This window comes from Oncorhynchus nerka, linkage group LG8 (genome assembly GCF_034236695.1).
Source record: "Oncorhynchus nerka isolate Pitt River linkage group LG8, Oner_Uvic_2.0, whole genome shotgun sequence".
In the NCBI taxonomy this organism is placed as follows: Eukaryota; Metazoa; Chordata; class Actinopteri; order Salmoniformes; family Salmonidae; genus Oncorhynchus; species Oncorhynchus nerka.
In genome coordinates this window covers 15,928,984-15,953,419 of record NC_088403.1, presented here as the reverse complement: position 1 = coordinate 15,953,419, position 24,436 = coordinate 15,928,984, and the positions used below count along the sequence as shown (strand labels likewise).

At 46.3% G+C, this 24,436-nt stretch overlaps 1 protein-coding gene across 1 annotated transcript in view; it reads right to left on the bottom strand.

Annotated features, from left to right (window-relative positions):
• Positions 1–525: 525 nt before the first annotated feature.
• The window catches only part of kcnc2 (potassium voltage-gated channel, Shaw-related subfamily, member 2), a 122,013-nt gene continuing 98,102 nt past the window's right edge, over positions 526–24,436 (bottom strand). The window contains exons 2-5 of the mRNA XM_065021424.1: positions 22,563–23,502; positions 21,297–21,473; positions 2,551–2,641; positions 526–1,592 (exon numbers count right to left, since the gene is read on the bottom strand). Coding sequence (XP_064877496.1) covers positions 2,583–2,641; positions 21,297–21,473; positions 22,563–23,502 — 1,176 coding nt within the window. The 3' untranslated portion in view covers positions 526–1,592; positions 2,551–2,582. The remainder of the gene's footprint in view (positions 1,593–2,550; positions 2,642–21,296; positions 21,474–22,562; positions 23,503–24,436) is intronic.

Genomic DNA, 24,436 nt, shown 5'->3' with positions numbered 1-24,436 from the left:
CAAAGACAGTACTTCTCCTGCATTTGTGCCAAGTAAAGAAACAACAATGGTTTAAAAGTTAAATATGTTTATGTGATTTTCTCACATGGCATTTCATTTTACACATCGCTTGGAACGTGATATATGTTGTCATCCTGTTTTACAATTTGACATGTTGTCTTTTTTTATAGCATGCACTTCAGAATGCCAACAAATGCTCCACAGATACAGACTTCCAACTAGAATTGTCCTCACATTAAAAGATACAGAACATGAAGCTGGATCAAGCCCAAGTGACAGTTGTGGACGTAATGGAGAGAAACAGTGTTGGGATACTATGACTTTCACAAGTAAACCAAGCACTCCACAAGAGACACATAATTACATGTTCTGGATTCAAAAAAATAAACACATTTAAATCACTTTTGTCATAGAAGAATAGATACTGACTGGTGTCCCTTGACATTTCAAAGAGTTAAGCAGCATTGCACTACACAGAGAGTTGTGTGTGTGTGTGTGTGTGTGTGTGTGTGTGTGTGTGTGGGGGGGGGGTCCTCACTGTATTCCAATCCCCCAATTACTGATGGTCTAAATCAACCCTCACTATCAAGTCAATGGAGGGGAGCTTTAGCATTGTCCTGTTATATAGGCTGTACTAGACCAGTGTATCATTTCTTGTGGCAGGTAGCTAAAATCACAGTGCAAATCGGTGTCTTTTGTTTGGGTGTCATTATTGCAAATTGTATCTGATTGTGGGGTATGGTGTCCAGGACATCTCTACAGGGTACTTTAAGCTTCCTTGTTATATGTGTTCAAACTAGCTGGAAGAGTGAAATGGGTCTCTTATAGGTTTTCATTTTTCTGCTTTACAACTGCATGTTGTCTAGATGTTACCCTGGAGTTCAAAACACACGCATGTAAACACACACCACAGCAATGTCATGGAATCCACCAAAACGTCTAAGGGAAACAAAAGCATTGATGAAACCCTATGTCACATTTATTCAACTTATCCCACGTTATTCTCTCTTCACTGTATATGAAGCAGAATTCACATATGCATACAGTCCATTTTCAGAACACGTAGTGCCTGATGCATCATAATAACACTGATTACGAGGAGGGAAACCACGGAGACTGATTGATATGGAGGTCATGACCTTGTACCTGGCTCGCAATCCAGAGGACAGATGAGAGATAGAGGAGCTCCTTGACCCATGTGCTGTATCATGTTATTATTTACAAACACAATATCTAGATAAAGCAGCTGGCCTCGTCTTCCAAGAAGGGTCCTTTTTCTTCTTCTTCTTGTGACAGTTTTATGCTTCACTCAATATCCATGACATTGAGAATCTGGGAAAAAGACAACTTCCCCTGTCCCATCTATTCCCAGAATTCCAATTGACCTCAGTCTTGGACAGTTCCTGTTTTCCCAGGCAGCGTTATTGGACCTGACGCTTGTCAGTCAACAATCCTTCACCGATGTGAGTGTTCTGGTTGGTTCACGTCCTTGAGTGACGCTGTGTGATCCAACAGGATCCACACACCAATAGGTCTTGTTAGTCCACTGATTGGCTGATGACTGTCGTCATTCCAATAGGACACGTAAACGGCTAAACAGAATGTAAAGCAGGTCACATCTCTAAATATCAGAAATGCGTCTGTAATGATAATAATCTATAGTCATTATACAAATAACCACATGCAGATTCATGCTATTTTTGTGTTCAGATATTTGCTTCTCATTTACAGTTTATAGAATATATACAAATCGATGGCATTCTATGAAGTCATGATCGTAAACACTCAATCAATGAACAGTATTGCAATGGGAGGGGGGGGTGATTCAATAATTATTTTAATATAGAAATATGGAAAGCGCCGGTCGTGACATTTTCGTTTGAATTAGGAGACAGTTTCTGTGTTTAGCAACTGTGAGATGCGTCTGACTATGTGCCAGTTGCTTAGCAACCTTCCTGCTACTAGTATAGACAAAGGATTGGGTGAGGCACATTGCTGAATGGTAATGTCCTCTGTCGTGCGACACACCTGTTAGCATCGGCAACAATTTATGTGAGTAGTAAATTCTCTCATCAATAATGAATTACATCACTATTAATAAAACAAAAGCTCTGTTTGATAGGACCATCAAAGGCATTCCTGCTGTCTTTTAAAGAATATACAGAAATGTGTGTGTGTGTGTGTCTAATGTGTGTGTGTGTGTGTGTGTGTCTGTGTCTAATGTGTGTGTGTGTGTCTAATGTGTGTGTGTGTGTGTGTGTGTCTGTGTCTAATGTGGTGTGTGTGTGTGCACACGCCTGTCAAATGTTTGTGTGTGTATATGAGTGCACATGCACGCATGTGTGTATAAAGCCATGAGTTATGATGCAGAGGGGGTGCCGATGTCATTTCAGAAGGGGTGCCGATGTCATTTCCGTGACTACAATTGTTGAATTACCCCCTTCTGCACACACACTAAAACAAAAGGCCATTAGCCAGAGGTGACCACCAGGGATCAGCAGCACAGTGTTCAGCAGGCAGTTCACATGCCATTCAGAATGACAATGTTACCTTTCCACCAGGGACGTGCCTTCCCCCAGCAATTAAAGAATGCTGCTCTCTGCTTGCGTGAAACCAGTAAAGACAATCTCTTTGCAGTTATCTGTGAGTAAACAATATCAGAGACACTTCAGCTTGGCAACACAGCGATTGACAGTTCAATAAGATCACAGTAAAACATTTGAAACAGTAGCAAACCAGCATAGCCCACATGCAGAGAAAACAGAAAAACACTGTTGTGCATTTTATGTTGTGTGTTCAGTCCCCCAGGTGGAGGCCAATGGCACGATGCAGACACACAAGTCCCATGCACATTCCCACGGCCCAGGCCCACCGTTTCTAACCTGTTTCTAACCTTTAGTTTTTATCTCTCCTTCTCTCTTTCTCACCACACCGCTGGCAGATTACACAGGATGATCCATGCAAACAGGATGACCGGGCCCAGCCAGAGGCAGGTGAGGGCAACAGGGTGGCAGGTGAGAGTGACAGGGTGGCAGGTGAGAGTGACAGGGTGGCAGGTGAGAGTGACAGGGTGGCAGGTGAGAGTGACAGGGTGGCAGGTCAGAGGGACAGGGTGGCAGGTGAGAGTGACAGGGTGGCAGGTGAGAGTGACAGGGTGGCAGGTCAGAGGGACAGGGTGGCAGGTGAGAGCGACAGCGGGGCAGGTGAGAGCGACAGCGGGGCAGGTGAGAGCGACTGCGGGGCAGGTGAGAGCGACAGGGTGGCAGGTGAGAGCGACAGCGGGGCAGGTGAGAGCGACAGCGGGGCAGGTGAGAGTGACAGGGTGGCAGGTGAGAGTGACAGGGTGGCAGGTGAGAGTGACAGGGTGGCAGGTGAGAGTGACATGGTGGCAGGTCAGAGGGACAGGGTGGCAGGTGAGAGTGACAGGGCGGCAGGTGAGAGTGACAGGGTGGCAGGTCAGAGGGACAGGGTGGCAGGTGAGAGCGACAGCGGGGCAGGTGAGAGCGACTGCGGGGCAGGTGAGAGCGACAGGGTGGCAGGTGAGAGCGAGAGAGTGGCAGGTGAGAGCGACAGCGGGGCAGGTGAGAGCGACAGGGTGGCAGGTGAGAGCGAGAGAGTGGCAGGTGAGAGCGACAGCGGGGCAGGTGAGAGTGACAGGGTGGCAGGTGAGAGCGAGAGAGTGGCAGGTGAGAGCGACAGCGGGGCAGGTGAGAGCGACAGCGGGGCAGGTGAGAGCGACTGCGGGGCAGGTGAGAGCGACAGCGGGGCAGGTGAGAGCGACTGCGGGGCAGGTGAGAGTGACAGTGGGGCAGGTGAGAGCAACAGCGGGGCAGGTGAGAGCGACTGCGGGGCAGGTGAGAGCGACTGTGGGGCAGGTGAGAGCGACAGGGTGGCAGGTGAGAGCGATAGCGGGGCAGGTAGGAGCGATAGCGGGACAGGTGAGAGCAATAGCGGGGCAGGTGAGAGCGATAGCGGGGCAGGTGAGAGCGAGAGGGTGACAGGTGAGAGCGAGAGGGTGGCAGGTGAGAGCGAGAGGGTGACAGGTGAGAGCGAGAGGGTGACAGGTGACAGGTGAGAGCGAGAGGGTGACAGGTGAGAGCGAGAGGGTGACAGGTGAGAGCGAGAGGGTGACAGGTGAGAGCGAGAGGGTGACAGGTGACAGGTGAGAGCGAGAGAGTGGCAGGTGAGAGCGACAGCGGGGCAGGTGAGAGCGAGAGGGTGACAGGTGAGAGCGACAGCGGGGCAAGTGAGAGCGATAGCGGGGCAGGTGAGAGCGATAGCGGGACAGGTGAGAGCGATAGCGGGACAGGTGAGAGCGATAGCGGGGCAGGTGAGAGCAATAGCGGGGCAGGTGAGAGCGATAGCGGGACAGGTGAGAGCAATAGCGGGGCAGGTGAGAGCGATAGCGGGACAGGTGAGAGCAATAGCCGGGCAGGTGAGAGCGATAGCGGGGCAGGTGAGAGCAATAGCGGGGCAGGTGAGAGCAATAGCGGGGCAGGTGAGAGCGATAGCGGGACAGGTGAGAGCGATAGCGGGGCAGGTGAAAGCGATAGCGGGGCAGGTGAGAGCGATAGCGGGACAGGTGAGAGCGATAGCGGGGCAGGTGAAAGCGATAGCGGGGCAGGTGAGAGCGAGAGGGTGACAGGTGAGAGCGAGAGGGTGACAGGTGAGAGCGATAGGGTGACAGGTGAGAGCGAGAGGGTGATAGGTGAGAGCGAGAAGGTGACAGGTGAGAGCGAGAGGGTGACAGGTGAGAGCGAGAGGGTGACAGGTGAGAGCGATAGCGGGGCAGGTGAGAGCGATAGCGGGACAGGTGAGAGCGATAGCGGGGCAGGTGAGAGCGATAGCGGGGCAGGTGAGAGCGATAGCGGGACAGGTGAGAGCGATAGCGGGGCAGGTGAAAGCGATAGCGGGGCAGGTGAGAGCGAGAGGGTGACAGGTGAGAGCGAGAGGGTGGCAGGTGAGAGCGAGAGGGTGGCAGGTGAGAGCGAGAGGGTGACAGGTGAGAGCGAGAGGGTGACAGGTGAGAGCGAGAGGGTGACAGGTGAGAGCGAGAAGGTGACAGGTGACAGGTGAGAGCGAGAGGGTGACAGGTGACAGGTGAGAGCGAGAGGGTGGCAGGTGAGAGCGAGAGAGTGGCAGGTGAGAGCGAGAGAGTGGCAGGTGAGAGTTGAGAGAGTGGCAGGTGAGAGCAAGAGGGTGGCAGGTGAGAGCGAGTGAATCAAGACATAGTCCATGACAAGTTATTTCCCCCCCCCACAAAATAAAGTGACATTTTTCTTATTTTTTATGGAAGCACATATGTTCTAAGTATCTAAATATAGCAACATGTAAATCTCCCTGATTATGAATACGTATTTACTAAATGTTGTGGCTGCTACTTTTAGAGCCACCATTCAAGAGTCCTTTTATTGCCATTATTAAAGTACAACAAAACTGAAGTAATGGGAATTCAAAGTGATGCACAGCTAAGCTACTTCAGGGGTGGTCACCACATCTACAGTTCAAAGCAACGTTTGTATGGAAGAGGAGAAGAGCAGGGTTAGTCTGTGGTCGAAACCACTAAGGTTAGTCTCTAAAGTAGCTAACAACATTCACAAAGTATATTATAGGATCCAGGATGCTACAGAGAGCTAACGCCTATGAAGCTGGCTTCTGTCGGGTGTTTTGGGGGTGGGGGAGGGGAGGGGAGTGTGCTCAGACGGAAGGCAAGCCTCGCTCTGGGCCGGGCCTCACAGGACGGATGGTATTGGGGAGCGGGAACGCCTCAGGGGGCACGGTGAACTGTAGGGTGAGGTCACTGGAGACAGCCTCAGGGCGTTACCAGCCAAGCCCGCTATGTTGCTTAAGCTTGGGGATTTCTCACAGCCTTCGGAAGAATGGGCGAGGGTGCAGGAACGGGACATGAACACACACAGGCACGCGGTCAAGTATTCCAAGTCCAAGCCAGCCACGTGAATGAAACAAGACAGGAGACGGGAGTGAGACAGAGCAGCAGTACATACATACGGTGATTCATGCACATATGTAGTTTCTCATGACACATGTCAGACGGCAAATGTCCATTTCATTGAATATGTTGACAGAACTTTGCTTTAATTACTGCTTTTGAAGTTATGCCAATATGAATGTCTCATTTAATGGCATCATTACTATGTTTTGTCACACACAATTTATTCAAGCAATAATCTCATACAGATGTGTTCATATTTCAATTGCTAATTAAATATATATATATATCAGGCTGAAAACTGCTTTTCATTCAGGAGCTCTAGCATTTGTGCTGATGTGTACAAAGTATCTGAAATAAAGCCAGCATCAAAAACACAGGGCGTGCAAATGTAAAATAACTGTGCTTAAATGTAAAATAACTGTGCTTAAATGTAAAATAACTGTGCTTAAATGTAAAATAACTGTGCTTAAATGTAAAATAACTGTGCTTAAATGTAAAATAACTGCGTTTAAATGCAAAGCAAGATGATGATGATTGTGGAAATGACGGTGATGACAATGGGAAAGAGAACTGATGAGCCTGTAATAATGACTGTGATGATAATGGGAAAGAGAACTGATGAGCCTGTAATAATGACTGTGATGATAATGGGAAAGAGAACTGATGAGCCTGTAATAATGACTGTGATGATAATGGGAAAGAGAACTGATGAGCCTGTAATAATGACTGTGATGATAATGGGAAAGAGAACTGATGAGCCTGTAATAATGACTGTGATGATAATGGGAAAGAGAACTGATGAGCCTGTAATAATGACTGTGATGATAATGGGAAAGAGAACTGATGAGCCTGTAATAATGACTGTGATGATAATGGGAAAGAGAACTGATGAGCCTGTAATAATGACGGTGATGACAATGGGAAAGAGAACTGATGAGCCTGTAATAATGACTGTGATGATAATGGGAAAGATAACTGATGAGCCTGTAATAATGACTGTGATGATAATGGGAAAGAGAACTGATGAGCCTGTAATAATGACTGTTATGATAATGGGAAAGAGAACTGATGAGCCTGTAATAATGACTGTGATGATAATGGGAAAGAGAACTGATGAGCCTGTAATAATGACTGTGATGATAATGGGAAAGAGAACTGATGAGCCTGTAATAATGACTGTGATGACAATGGGAAAGAGAACTGATGAGCCTGTAATAATGACTGTGATGATAATGGGAAAGAGAACTGATGAGCCTGTAATAATGACTGTGATGATAATGGGACAGAGAACTGATGAGCCTGTAATAATGACTGTGATGATAATGGGAAAGAGAACTGATGAGCCTGTAATAATGACTGTGATGATAATGGGAAAGAGAACTGATGAGCCTGTAATAATGACTGTGATGATAATGGGAAAGAGAACTGATGAGCCTGTAATAATGACTGTTATGATAATGGGAAAGAGAACTGATGAGCCTGTAATAATGACTGTGATGATAATGGGAAAGAGAACTGATGAGCCTGTAATAATGACTGTGATGATAATGGGAAAGAGAACTGATGAGCCTGTAATAATGACGGTGATGACAATGGGAAAGAGAACTGATGAGCCTGTAATAATGACTGTGATGATAATGGGAAAGAGAACTGATGAGCCTGTAATAATGACTGTGATGATAATGGGACAGAGAACTGATGAGCCTGTAATAATGACTGTGATGATAATGGGAAAGAGAACTGATGAGCCTGTAATAATGACTGTGATGATAATGGGAAAGAGAACTGATGAGCCTGTAATAATGACTGTGATGATAATGGGAAAGAGAACTGATGAGCCTGTAATAATGACTGTGATGATAATGGGAAAGAGAACTGATGAGCCTGTAATAATGACTGTGATGATAATGGGAAAGAGAACTGATGAGCCTGTAATAATGACTGTGATGATAATGGGAAAGAGAACTGATGAGCCTGTAATAATGACTGAGATAATGGGAAAGAGGACCCTGTAATAATGACTGTGATGATAATGGGAAAGAGAACTGATGAGCCTGTAATAATGACTGTGATGATAATGGGAAAGAGAACTGATGAGCCTGTAATAATGACGGTGATGACAATGGGAAAGAGAACTGATGAGCCTGTAATAATGACTGTGATGATAATGGGAAAGAGAACTGATGAGCCTGTAATAATGACTGTGATGATAATGGGACAGAGAACTGATGAGCCTGTAATAATGACTGTGATGATAATGGGAAAGAGAACTGATGAGCCTGTAATAATGACTGTGATGATAATGGGAAAGAGAACTGATGAGCCTGTAATAATGACTGTGATGATAATGGGAAAGAGAACTGATGAGCCTGTAATAATGACTGTGATGATAATGGGAAAGAGAACTGATGAGCCTGTAATAATGACTGTGATGATAATGGGAAAGAGAACTGATGAGCCTGTAATAATGACTGTGATGATAATGGGAAAGAGAACTGATGAGCCTGTAATAATGACTGTGATGATAATGGGAAAGAGGACTGATGAGCCTGTAATAATGACTGTGATGATAATGGGAAAGAGAACTGATGAGCCTGTAATAATGACTGTGATGATAATGGGAAAGAGGACTGATGAGCCTGTAATAATGACTATGATGATAATGGGAAAGAGAACTGATGAGCCTGTAATAATGACTGTGATGATAATGGGAAAGAGAACTGATGAGCCTGTAATAATGACTGTGATGATAATGGGAAAGAGAACTGATGAGCCTGTAATAATGACTGTGATGATAATGGGAAAGAGAACTGATGAGCCTGTAATAATGACTGTGATGATAGACAGTAATCAGGGAAATATCACACTATCGTTAAATGGCCTGATCAGCAGGTGGTGCACACCAACTAAAGGTACATTCATTTCCATCAGCAGTCCTTTTTAAATGTCCAGACGCCAGGGAGAAACAAACAAACGACAAACCAGCCAGACCAATCAGCTGGCACAAAGACAGAGGGAGAGGAAGAAAGACAAGCTAATGGGATTGCAGCATCATTACCATACTGTAGATGGATCCATTTGTTTCAGCGTTTACTCAAAAGGGACGGCGCGCAAATGAGTCCGCTTCAGAACCAGCCGAGCTGCCAGAACAAAGGGCAGCTTCAGCTTGTGCCGACAGGTAGTGCCGGGGACTAGAAAGGACCTCATGTTTTATGCATTAACCGCTGCACTGCTGCGACCGCCACCGCCGGCTGAGGAGGCTGAGACGAGGGCACAGCTGGACGCTCGCCTTGTGGCACCCAACTGTTCCATAGCCCATGATGAAGCAGAGTCGCCCTGTGGTGGGCACGGGACCAGGTGGTGGGAGGCCCAGGGTTGTCTCACGCCTGGCAGATTGCCTCAAGACCCAGGTGGGCTGAGCACTGTCCCGGTCAACACGTGGGGGGCTGTGAGGTTTATGAGTTGGTACCCCAGAGAGATTTACTGACTGGCTTTGTGTGTGTCTCCATGTAATGGATGGTTGAGTTAAACAGGAGCATTAACTGTGCAGACATCAGAGCTGCTCTAAGTCAATATCAAATCAATTAATCAACCATAACAATGTGAACCATAGAATGAATCAAAATAAGAAAAGACTCCTGCAACAGTTAAAAGTATCCTATAGTAATAATGCTATAATTAACATTAACCCCAAATGACAGTTATAACCATGTCCTCCAATTACACACAGAGGAGTGGGTTGATTGCCAGGCCATACAGCAGACCCAGTGTAAGCATGAGATTTAGATTGCCTTCTGGAGAGGCAGTTCACTTCTGATAAGAGGCAATTAGCCAAAGCGTAACGGAGTTCCATATTACAGTGTAGAACAGATTAACACATCATTAACTGCTCTAGATGACAGAGATAAAGCTTGGGAATTAAGACAGTGAAGCACGATTTAGGCCTAAACGTTCATTAGGCCCAAAATGTAATTTCTCATTCCAACAAAAAGGTTATTTTGAAGACACTATACAGTATGGTAATGACTTCTAACTCAACACAGGCACCACCTGTACAAACAGCAGGTCATTCTAACTCAACACAGGCACCTGTACAAACAGCAGGTCATTCTAACTCAACACAGGCACCTGTACAAACAGCAGGTCATTCTAACTCAACACAGGCACCTGTACAAACAGCAGGTCATTCTAACTCAGCACAGGCATCACCTGTACAAACAGCAGGTCATTCTAACTCAGCACAGGCACCTGTACAAACAGCAGGTCATTCTAACTCAACACAGGCATCACCTGTACAAACAGCAGGTCATTCTAACTCAGCACAGGCATCACCTGTACAAACAGCAGGTCATTCTATCTCAACACAGGCATCACCTGTACAAACAGAAGGTCATTCTAACTCAGCACAGGCATCACCTGTACAAACAGCAGGTCATTCTAACTCAACACAGGCACCTGTACAAACAGCAGGTCATTCTATCTCAACACAGGCATCACCTGTACAAACAGCAGGTCATTCTAACTCAACACAGGCATCACCTGTACAAACAGCAGGTCATTCTAACTCAACACAGGCACCTGTACAAACAGCAGGTCATTCTAACTCAACACAGGCACCTGTACAAACAGCAGGTCATTCTAACTCAAACACAGGCATTCACCTGTACAAACAGCAGGTCATTCTAACTCAACACAGGCACCTGTACAAACAGCAGGTCATTCTAACTCAACACAGGCACCTGTACAAACAGCAGGTCATTCTAACTCAACACAGGCATCACCTGTACAAACAGCAGGTCATTCTAACTCAACACAGGCATCACCTGTACAAACAGCAGGTCATTCTAACTCAACACAGGCATCACCTGTACAAACAGCAGGTCATTCTAACTCAACACAGGCACCTGTACAAACAGCAGGTCATTCTAACTCAACACAGGCACCTGTACAAACAGCAGGTCATTCTAACTCAACACAGGCACCTGTACAAACAGCAGGTCATTCTAACTCAGCACAGGCACCTGTACAAACAGCAGGTCATTCTAACTCAACACAGGCACCTGTACAAACAGCAGGTCATTCTAACACAGGCACCTGTACAAACAGCAGGTCATTCTAACTCAACACAGGCATCACCTGTACAAACAGCAGGTCATTCTAACTCAACACAGGCACCTGTACAAACAGCAGGTCATTCTAACTCAACACAGGCATCACTGTACAAACAGCAGGTCATTCTAACTCAACACAGGCATCACCTGTACAAACAGCAGGTCATTCTAACTCAACACAGGCACCTGTACAAACAGCAGGTCATTCTAACTCAACACAGGCATCACCTGTACAAACAGCAGGTCATTCTAACACCTCAAACAGGCAACTCAACTGTACAAACAGCAGGTCATTCTAACTCAACACAGGCACACCTGTACAAACAGCAGGTCATTCTAACTCAACACAGGCACCTGTACAAACAGCAGGTCATTCTAACTCAACACAGGCATCACCTGTACAAACAGCAGGTCATTCTAACTCAACAGGCACACCTGTACAAACAGCAGGTCATTCTAACTCAACACAGGCACCTGTACAAACAGCAGGTCATTCTAACTCAACACAGGCATCACCTGTACAAACAGCAGGTCATTCTAACTCAACACAGGCATCACCTGTACAAACAGCAGGTCATTCTAACTCAACACAGGCATCACCTGTACAAACAGCAGGTCATTCTAACTCAACACAGGCATCACCTGTACAAACAGCAGGTCATTCTAACTCAACACAGGCACCTGTACAAACAGCAGGTCATTCTAACTCAACACAGGCATTCTAACCTGTACAAACAGCAGGTCATTCTAACTCAACACAGGCACCTGTACAAACAGCAGGTCATTCTAACTCAACACAGGCATTCTAACTCAACACAGGCACACCTGTACAAACAGCAGGTCATTCTAACTCAACACAGGCACCTGTACAAACAGCAGGTCATTCTAACTCAACACAGGCATCACCTGTACAAACAGCAGGTCATTCTAACTCAACACAGGCATCACCTGTACAAACAGCAGGTCATTCTAACTCAACACAGGCATCACCTGTACAAACAGCAGGTCATTCTAACTCAACACAGGCATCACCTGTACAAACAGCAGGTCATTCTAACTCAACACAGGCACCTGTACAAACAGCAGGTCATTCTAACTCAACACAGGCATCACCTGTACAAACAGCAGGTCATTCTAACTCAACACAGGCATCACCTGTACAAACAGCAGGTCATTCTAACTCAACACAGGCATCACCTGTACAAACAGCAGGTCATTCTAACTCAACACAGGCATCACCTGTACAAACAGCAGGTCATTCTAACTCAACACAGGCACCTGTACAAACAGCAGGTCATTCTAACTCAACACAGGCACCAAACAGTACAAACAGCAGGTCATTCTAACTCAGGTCATTCACAGGCATCACCTGTACAAACAGCAGGTCATTCTAACTCAACACAGGCACCTGTACAAACAGCAGGTCATTCTAACTCAACACAGGCATCACCTGTACAAACAGCAGGTCATTCTAACTCAACACAGGCATCACCTGTACAAACAGCAGGTCATTCTAACTCAACACAGGCACAAACTGTACAAACAGCAGGTCATTCTAACTCAACACAGGCATCACCTGTACAAACAGCAGGTCATTCTAACTCAACACAGGCACCTGTACAAACAGCAGGTCATTCTAACTCAACACAGGCATCACCTGTACAAACAGCAGGTCATTCTAACTCAACACAGGCACAAACAGCAGGTCATTCTGGCACAAACAGCAGGTCATTCTAACTCAACACAGGCACAAACTGTACAAACAGCAGGTCATTCTAACTCAACACAGGCATCACCTGTACAAACAGCAGGTCATTCTAACTCAACACAGGCATCACCTGTACAAACAGCAGGTCATTCTAACTCAAGGCACAGGCATCACCTGTACAAACAGCAGGTCATTCTAACTCAACACAGGCATCACCTGTACAAACAGCAGGTCATTCTAACTCAACACAGGCACCTGTACAAACAGCAGGTCATTCTAACTCAACACAGGCACCTGTACAAACAGCAGGTCATTCTAACTCAACACAGGCATCACCTGTACAAACAGCAGGTCATTCTAACTCAACACAGGCATCACCTGTACAAACAGCAGGTCATTCTAACTCAACACAGGCATCACCTGTACAAACAGCAGGTCATTCTAACTCAACACAGGCACCTGTACAAACAGCAGGTCATTCTAACTCAACACAGGCATCACCTGTACAAACAGCAGGTCATTCTAACTCAACACAGGCACCTGTACAAACAGCAGGTCATTCTAACTCAACACAGGCATCACCTGTACAAACAGCAGGTCATTCTAACTCAACACAGGCACCTGTACAAACAGCAGGTCATTCTAACTCAACACAGGCACCTGTACAAACAGCAGGTCATTCTAACTCAACACAGGCATCACCTGTACAAACAGCAGGTCATTCTAACTCAAACAGCAGGTCACACAGCAGGTCATTCTAACTCAACACAGGCATCACCTGTACAAACAGCAGGTCATTCTAACTCAACACAGGCACCTGTACAAACAGCAGGTCATTCTAACTCAACACAGGCATCACCTGTACAAACAGCAGGTCATTCTAACTCAACACAGGCATCACCTGTACAAACAGCAGGTCATTCTAACTCAACACAGGCACCTGTACAAACAGCAGGTCATTCTAACTCAACACAGGCATCACTGTACAAACAGCAGGTCATTCTAACTCAACACAGGCATCACCTGTACAAACAGCAGGTCATTCTAACTCAACACAGGCATGTACAAACAGCAGGTCATTCTAACTCAACACAGGCACCACCTGTACAAACAGCAGGTCATTCTAACTCAACACAGGCATCACCTGTACAAACAGCAGGTCATTCTAACTCAACACAGGCACACTGTACAAACAGCAGGTCATTCTAACTCAACACAGGCATCACCTGTACAAACAGCAGGTCATTCTAACTCAACACAGGCATCACCTGTACAAACAGCAGGTCATTCTAACTCAACACAGGCACCTGTACAAACAGCAGGTCATTCTAACTCAACACAGGCATCACCTGTACAAACAGCAGGTCATTCTAACTCAACACAGGCATCACCTGTACAAACAGCAGGTCATTCTAACTCAACACAGGCATCACCTGTACAAACAGCAGGTCATTCTAACTCAACACAGGCACCTGTACAAACAGCAGGTCATTCTAACTCAACACAGGCATCACCTGTACAAACAGCAGGTCATTCTAACTCAACACAGGCATCACCTGTACAAACAGCAGGTCATTCTAACTCAACACAGGCATCACCTGTACAAACAGCAGGTCATTCTAACTCAACACAGGCACCTGTACAAACAGCAGGTCATTCTAACTCAACACAGGCACCTGTACAAACAGGCAGGTCATTCTAACTCAACACAGGCACCTGTACAAACAGCAGGTCATTCTAACTCAGCACAGGCACCTGTACAAACAGCAGGTCATTCTAACTCAACACAGGCACCTGTACAAACAGCAGGTCATTCTAACTCAACACAGGCATCACCTGTACAAACAGCAGGTCATTCTAACTGTACAAACACAGGCATTCTAACTCAACACAGTACAAAACAGCAGGTCATTCTAACTCAACACAGGCATCACCTGTACAAACAGCAGGTCATTCTAACTCAACACAGGCACCTGTACAAACAGCAGGTCATTCTAACTCAACACAGGCATCACCTGTACAAACAGCAGGTCATTCTAACTCAACACAGGCACACTGTACAAACAGCAGGTCATTCTAACTCAACACAGGCATACAAACAGCAGGTCATTCTAACTCAACACAGGCACCTGTACAAACAGCAGGTCATTCTAACTCAACACAGGCACCTGTACAAACAGCAGGTCATTCTAACTCAACACAGGCATCACCTGTACAAACAGCAGGTCATTCTAACTCAACACAGGCATCACCTGTACAAACAGCAGGTCATTCTAACTCAACACAGGCATCACCTGTACAAACAGCAGGTCATTCTAACTCAACACAGGCATCACCTGTACAAACAGCAGGTCATTCTAACTCAACACAGGCATCACCTGTACAAACAGCAGGTCATTCTAACATTCTAACTCAACACAGGCATCACCTGTACAAACACAGGCATCACCTGTACAAACAGCAGGTCATTCTAACTCAACACAGGCATCACCTGTACAAACAGCAGGTCATTCTACAACACAGGCATCACCTGTACAAACAGCAGGCAACTCACAGGCACCTGTACAAACAGCAGGTCATTCTAACTCAACACAGGCACCTGTACAAACAGCAGGTCATTCTAACTCAACACAGGCACACCTGTACAAACAGCAGGTCATTCTAACTCAACACAGGCATCACCTGTACAAACAGCAGGTCATTCTAACTCAACACAGGCATCACCTGTACAAACAGCAGGTCATTCTAACTCAACACAGGCACACCTGTACAAACAGCAGGTCATTCTAACTCAACACAGGCATCACCTGTACAAACAGCAGGTCATTCTAACTCAACACAGGCATCACCTGTACAAACAGCAGGTCATTCTAACTCAACACAGGCATCACCTGTACAAACAGCAGGTCATTCTAACTCAACACAGGCATCACCTGTACAAACAGCAGGTCATTCTAACTCAACACAGGCACCTGTACAAACAGCAGGTGTACAAACAGCAGGTCATTCTAACTCAACACAGGCATCACCTGTACAAACAGCAGGTCATTCTAACTCAACACAGGCATCACCTGTACAAACAGCAGGTCATTCTAACTCAACACAGGCACCTGTACAAACAGCAGGTCATTCTAACTCAACACAGGCACCTGTACAAACAGCAGGTCATTCTAACTCAACACAGGCATCACCTGTACAAACAGCAGGTCATTCTAACTCAACACAGGCACCTGTACAAACAGCAGGTCATTCTAACTCAACACAGGCACCTGTACAAACAGCAGGTCATTCTAACTCAACACAGGCATCACCTGTACAAACAGCAGGTCATTCTAACTCAACACAGGCATCACCTGTACAAACAGCAGGTCATTCTAACTCAACACAGGCATCACCTGTACAAACAGCAGGTCATTCTAACTCAACACAGGCATCACCTGTACAAACAGCAGGTCATTCTAACTCAACACAGGCACCTGTACAAACAGCAGGTCATTCTAACTCAACACAGGCACCTGTACAAACAGCAGGTCATTCTAACTCAACACAGGCATCACCTGTACAAACAGCAGGTCATTCTAACTCAACACAGGCACACCTGTACAAACAGCAGGTCATTCTAACTCAACACAGGCACCTGTACAAACAGCAGGTCATTCTAACTCAACACAGGCATCACCTGTACAAACAGCAGGTCATTCTAACTCAACAGGCAGGCATTCTAACTCAACACAGGCATCACCTGTACAAACAGCAGGTCATTCTAACTCACAGGCATCACCTGTACAAACAGCACATTCTAACTCAACACAGGCACCCTGTACAAACAGCAGGTCATTCTAACTCAACACAGGCACCTGTACAAACAGCAGGTCATTCTAACTCAACACAGGCATCACCTGTACAAACAGCAGGTCATTCTAACTCAACACAGGCATCACCTGTACAAACAGCAGGTCATTCTAACTCAACACAGGCACCTGTACAAACAGCAGGTCATTCTAAGTCAACACAGGCACCTGTACAAACAGCAGGTCATTCTAACTCAACACAGGCATCACCTGTACAAACAGCAGGTCATTCTAACTCAACACAGGCATCACCTGTACAAACAGCAGGTCATTCTAAGTCAACACAGGCACCTGTACAAACAGCAGGTCATTCTAACTCAACACAGGCACCTGTACAAACAGCAGGTCATTCTAACTCAACACAGGCACCTGTACAAACAGCAGGTCATTCTAACTCAGCACAGGCACCTGTACAAACAGCAGGTCATTCTAACTCAACACAGGCACCTGTACAAAAAGCAGGTCATTCTAAGTCAACACAGGCACCTGTACAAACAGCAGGTCATTCTAACTCAACACAGGCATCACCTGTACAAACAGCAGGTCATTCTAACTCAGCACAGGCATCACCTGTACAAACAGCAGGTCATTCTAACTCAACACAGGCATCACCTGTACAAACAGCAGGTCATTCTAACTCAACACAGGCACCTGTACAAACAGCAGGTCATTCTATCTCAACACAGGCATCACCTGTACAAACAGCAGGTCATTCTAACTCAACACAGGCATCACCTGTACAAACAGCAGGTCATTCTAACTCAACACAGGCACCACCTGTACAAACAGCAGGTCATTCTAACTCAACACAGGCATCACCTGTACAAACAGCAGGTCATTCTAACTCAACACAGGCATCACCTGTACAAACAGCAGGTCATTCTAACTCAACACAGGCACCTGTACAAACAGCAGGTCATTCTAACTCAACACAGGCACCTGTACAAACAGCAGGTCATTCTAACTCAACACAGGCATCACCTGTACAAACAGCAGGTCATTCTAACTCAACACAGGCACCTGTACAAACAGCAGGTCATTCTAACTCAACACAGGCATCACCTGTACAAACAGCAGGTCATTCTAACTCAACACAGGCACCTGTACAAACAGCAGGTCATTCTAACTCAACACAGGCACCTGTACAAACAGCAGGTCATTCTAACTCAAAACAGGCATCACCTGTACAAACAGCAGGTCATTCTAACTCAGCACAGGCACCTGTACAAACAGCAGGTCATTCTAACACAACACAGGCATCACCTGTACAAACAGCAGGTCATTCTAACTCAACACAGGCATCACCTGTACAAACAGCAGGTCATTCTAACTCAACACAGGCACCTGTACAAACAGCAGGTCATTCTATCTCAACACAGGCATCACCTGTACAAACAGCAGGTCATTCTAACTCAACACAGGCATCACCTGTACAAACAGCAGGTCATTCTAACTCAACACAGGCATCACCTGTACAAACAGCAGGTCATTCTAACTCAACACAGGCATCACCTGTACAAACAGCAGGTCATTCTAAGTCAACACAGGCACCTGTACAAACAGCAGGTCATTCTAACTCAACACAGGCATCACCTGTACAAACAGCAGGTCATTCTAACTCAACACAGGCATCACCTGTACAAACAGCAGGTCATTCTAAATCAACACAGGCACCTGTACAAACAGCAGGTCATTCTAACTCAACACAGGCACCTGTACAAACAGCAGGTCATTCTAACTCAACACAGGCATCACCTGTACAAACAGCAGGTCATTCTAACTCAACACAGGCATCACCTGTACAAACAGCAGGTCATTCTAACTCAACACAGGCACCTGTACAAACAGCAGGTCATTCTAACTCAACACAGGCAACTGTACAAACAGCAGGTCATTCTAACTCAACACAGGCATCACCTGTACAAACAGCAGGTCATTCTAACTCAACACAGGCATCACCTGTACAAACAGCAGGTCATTCTAACTCAACACAGGCACCTGTACAAACAGCAGATCATTCTAACTCAACACAGGCACCTGTACAAACAGCAGGTCATTCTAACTCAACACAGGCATCACCTGTACAAACAGCAGGTCATTCTAACTCAACACAGGCATCACCTGTACAAACAGCAGGTCATTCTAACTCAACACAGGCACCTGTACAAACAGCAGGTCATTCTAACTCAACACAGGCAACTGTACAAACAGCAGGTCATTCTAACTCAACACAGGCATCACCTGTACAAACAGCAGGTCATTCTAACTCAACACAGGCACCTGTACAAACAGCAGATCATTCTAACTCAACACAGGCACCTGTACAAACAGCAGGTCATTCTAACTCAACACAGGCACCTGTACAAACAGCAGGTCATTCTAACTCCGCACAGGCACCTGTACAAACAGCAGGTCATTCTAACTCAACACAGGCACCTGTACAAACAGCAGGTCATTCTAACTCAGCACAGGCATCACCTGTACAAACAGCAGGTCATTCTAACTCAGCACAGGCATCACCTGTACAAACAGCAGGTCATTCTAACTCAACACAGGCATCACCTGTACAAACAGCAGGTCATTCTAACTCAACACAGGCACCTGTACAAACAGCAGGTCATTCTAACTCAACACAGGCACCTGTACAAACAGCAGGTCATTCTAACTCAGCACAGGCACCTGTACAAACAGCAGGTCATTCTAACTCAACACAGGCACCTGTACAAACAGCAGGTCATTCTAACTCAGCACAGGCATCACCTGTACAAACAGCAGGTCATTCTAACTCAACACAGGCACCTGTACAAACAGCAGGTCATTCTAACTCAACACAGGCATCACCTGTACAAACAGCAGGTCATTCTAACTCAACACAGGCACCTGTACAAACAGCAGGTCATTCTAACTCAACACAGGCACCTGTACAAACAGCAGGTCATTCTAACTCAAAACAGGCATCACCTGTACAAACAGCAGGTCATTCTAACTCAGCACAGGCACCTGTACAAACAGCAGGTCATTCTAACTCAGCACAGGCATCACCTGTACAAACAGCAGGTCATTCTAACTCAGCACAGGCATCACCTGTACAAACAGCAGGTCATTCTAACTCAACACAGGCATCACCTGTACAAACAGCAGGTCATTCTAACTCAACACAGGCATCACCTGTACAAACAGCAGGTCATTCTAACTCAACACAGGCATCACCTGTACAAACAGCAGGTCATTCTAACTCAACACAGGCATCACCTGTACAAACAGCAGGTCATTCTAAGTCAACACAGGCACCTGTACAAACAGCAGGTCATTCTAACTCAACACAGGCATCACCTGTACAAACAGCAGGTCATTCTAACTCAACACAGGCATCACCTGTACAAACAGCAGGTCATTCTAAGTCAACACAGGCACCTGTACAAACAGCAGGTCATTCTAAGTCAACACAGGCACCTGTACAAACAGCAGGTCATTCTAACTCAACACAGGCATCACCTGTACAAACAGCAGGTCATTCTAACTCAACACAGGCATCACCTGTACAAACAGCAGGTCATTCTAACTCAACACAGGCATCACCTGTACAAACAGCAGGTCATTCTAAGTCAACACAGGCACCTGTACAAACAGCAGGTCATTCTAACTCAACACAGGCATCACCTGTACAAACAGCAGGTCATTCTAACTCAACACAGGCATCACCTGTACAAACAGCAGGTCATTCTAAATCAACACAGGCACCTGTACAAACAGCAGGTCATTCTAACTCAACACAGGCACCTGTACAAACAGCAGGTCATTCTAACTCAACACAGGCATCACCTGTACAAACAGCAGGTCATTCTAACTCAACACAGGCTTCACCTGTACAAACAGCAGGTCATTCTAAGTCAACACAGGCATCACCTGTACATTCTATTTCTATTATTTCTATTTGTCTAGTGTTTAGTATTGTTCTGTGTTGTGTTCTTTAGCCTACATTTTAGTGACGGCATTTAGCATGCCTTTCAAAGATAGAAGGTTTGTCGCGCACTTTGTCTGCTCTGTCTGTTGCTGCAGATGGATACTACCTTCCAGATGACCTTTAGGGCACAGTGGTGGGAAGACTGGGTCACCACACAACATGACCTTTCCATAGACACACTACAGGACTGCGCCACTGCAACATCCCCCTATAGCCTCAGGCTGGATTACATTAGCAGACGAGGGCCTCTGTCTTCCTCCCTTTTCCTGGGAGGAATTCAACATGTGGGCAGATACAGGAAGGAGACTTTTCGTGGATCATCTGATCGTTGTCCATATCCCAAGGGGTGAGTAGTGTCAACTGAATGTAGCAGTAGATATCCCTTATCACACAAGCTAGACTAGTGGATTAGGTTTGGTGGCGGTATTTTAGTGACCGATACCACAAATGAAGCCCCACGGCCTTGAATGAGCAATGACAGAAACGCCTAAATGATTTAGTTATGAATCACCGTTAATGAATGATGATTTATGAATTCCCAATAATGATGTAACAATGAATCATGGATCATGGATAAATGGAAGAACATGACATTGACATTTGCCATGCCTTTCAAAACCAAACAAAAGCCATGAAAATAGACACGTCCATGATGACGGGTGCTGATGCACATGCATAAAGATCCTGAGCCAGAGGGGTGGTGCAGTACCTGTCTTCCTGACCCCACCGTCGGCAGGGCAGGTGTAGTCACTGGCAGTCAGCAGGAAGCATGTCCCCCCACTCCTCCGCTCCTGCTCTGGGGTGCTGGACCTGCGCATGGGGACCCTCTCCTCTGTGCTGGGGGACATGGTGAGATCACTGCCTCCACTGCCGTCCCCTGACAGCACTGGTGACCGCAGGGAGAGAGGAGGAGGGGCAGGAGGAGGGGTTAAGGGTGGTAGGGCGGAAGAGGGGGCGAGAAAAGGCAGGTCAAGGGATCGAATCAGGACACATCAAACAGCCTCCCACATCAAGAGTGCTTGCCAAATGCCACGAGGACCAGGCGCGCTGGGGGACAAGGGTCAAAGGTGAAATAGACAGGACCCCAATCGATGGTGTCAACGCACCTAGTGTCTGCCTATAAAAGAGCTTGCCAATGTCAAAACAAAACAGGCTGAAATTTAGCATTTATCACATCTTATAATGAAAAGGCTTAGTTAGGATTAATCTATTAAAACAATTCCACTTTGAATTCAGCATACCATTTGATTGCACACAGCATGTTAAGAATAAATAGCCAATGCTATTGTCTGCATTTCAAATTACCCGCACCCCCCCCCTCAAAAAAAGAAAATCATGCTGGCTTCTCAAAAGATTTAATCTGTGTTCGAATACATTTATTAAAGCATGTCTAGTTCTGAACTTATTAAATGTTAATATTTCACATCTAATAAAGCAACATATTGCAAAGAAACCAGAGCATGTGCATACCCTGAGGAATTTCTGGATTATAGTTCAAAGAAACTAAGGAGACAAGGGTCAACACTCATTTCCATCAATATCAGATGTGTCAGAGTGATTTACAGATGAACGGCTGCAGGGGAAAAACGTCCACCGACAGTCAAGTCACAAATGAACAATCCCTACTTTAAAACCTTATTAAGAGTCAAAGGCTTTTTCTGTTTTCGTCCAAAATCTTATTAGTGAAGAAATATTTCACAGCAATCAGTCTCATCTCCGACCCATCAATTCCTTTCGCATCATTCTCTTATCTCCGTGGCAACAGAAGTACAAAACATTCTAAGGACATCAGTGGTGCTAGAGTCTCTCAAGAGGAAAACCATGTGTGAACCCTGTCTGTTAAAAGGCCACTGTTTTCCACCTGAATGAGACCCCTTATAGATCCCCCCCCCCCCTTCTGTCTATACATGAATAACCCCTAACCACCTGACAAATTCCACCTTAAGATACAATGGTGGTGTGCTGGCGGTCTCACCTGATTGGTTGCGCTCCAGCACCCTGCTCCCCTGCATGTTGCAGATGTCCCCCTGGGGGCTGTTGCAGGTGGTGTTGAGGTCTACTTTGAGGCAGGTTGGGGATCCCCCCAGTGCGACCTGGGGGATGTGCCTCTTCCTCTTCTTGGGAAGCTTCTGCTTGGCCATGGCCAGCGAGTAGTACATTCCAAAGTTGTTGACGATGACGGGCACAGGCATGGCTATCGTCAGCACGCCCGCCAGGGCGCACAGCGCGCCCACCAGCATGCCCGACCATGTCTGCGGGTACATGTCACCATAACCCAGCGTGGTCATGGTGACCACGGCCCACCAGAAGCCGATGGGGATGTTCTTGAACATGGTGTGTTCGCCAGCCGTGGGGTCGTTGGGGTTGGCGCCGATGCGCTCGGCGTAGTAGATTGCGGTGGCGAAGATAAGCACACCCAGGGCGAGGAAGATGATGAGGAGGAGGAACTCGTTGGTGCTAGCCTTCAAGGTGTGACCTAGGACCCGCAGCCCCACGAAGTGTCGCGTCAGCTTGAAGATACGCAGGATCCTGACAAACCTTACCACTCTGAGGAAGCCCAAGACGTCCTTAGCTGCTTTAGATGACAGTCCGCTTAAGCCTACCTCCAGGTAGAAAGGCAGGATAGCCACAAAGTCGATTATGTTGAGCAGGCTCTTGACAAACTCCAGCTTGTCTGGGCTGAAGATGACACGCACCATGAACTCCAGGGTGAACCAAAGAACGCAGACACCCTCCACGTAGGTGAGAGCTGGATCCGTCTCGATAATGTAATCAGGACCCAGGTCTGGCAGGCTGCCGTTGAGCACCGCCTCAGACTTGTTGATGATGGTGATGGTGTTGAATGCCTCATGGGTCTCCAGGCAGAAGGTGGTGATCGAGACCAGGATGAAGAACAAGGAGGCAAAGGCCACAAACTGGAGAAGAGGAGATGAGATAAGGAGAGAGAGGGGGGGAGATTAGAGAGAGAGGGAGGGGGGAGATTAGAGAGAGAGGGAATTAGAGAGACTTTTGAATGTCAAACTCTGTTGTGTCATTGCAGCTCATAAAGCACAATATATGCAATCTGGATAACCTTCTATTTACTCATTAATTTATTCACTCATCACACAGAGAAAGAAAGAGAGAGAAAGAAAGAGAGAGAGAAAAAAGAAAGAAAGAAATAGAGAAGAGAGATAGGGAGGGGAGAGGGAGGGAGGGAGGGAGGGAGGGAGGGAGGGAGGGAGGGAGAACCATAGCAACGTTAATTAACATCACCTTCATCGAATACAATACACTCCATAGAGAGAGAGAGAACAATCTATTATTACTAGCAATAAACCCAGCTAGTGGCTCACTGGGCTGTGGCCTGGCAGTCTTAATGCAGTTAAACCTGCTGACTGGCCCACTCATTCCCTCAAACCTATCGGTGAACGTTCATTGATGCAGAAGGGCTTACACTATTCAAGTCTTAAAAAACATTCAGTCACTGTTATAAAGTGTGTTGAAGTGAATGAGGTGTCATCCTGTTGAGTGGATGAGGAAAGATCTGTCCAGTCCATTTGGTAGCCTGGTAGTGGGTACCAGGCTGTTTCTGCCATCATGCCACTCCTTTCCACCCTGTCATGCCATGTTTGGTTTGCATGACCGTATGGAGTAGGTAAGAGCTCAAACAGAGAAAGGATCAGGCTGGGTTTTTGTTCAGCACGTGAGTCACAAATTGTAACAAATATATTTCTAAAAAGCCATATACAAAAACAAATACTTGATTGAGGGATCTCATTGTCTGCGTTTAAACAGGTAGCACAATTCAGATGTTTTTCCTCTCCACTATTTGGTCTTTTGACCAATCACATCAGATCTTTGGGTCAT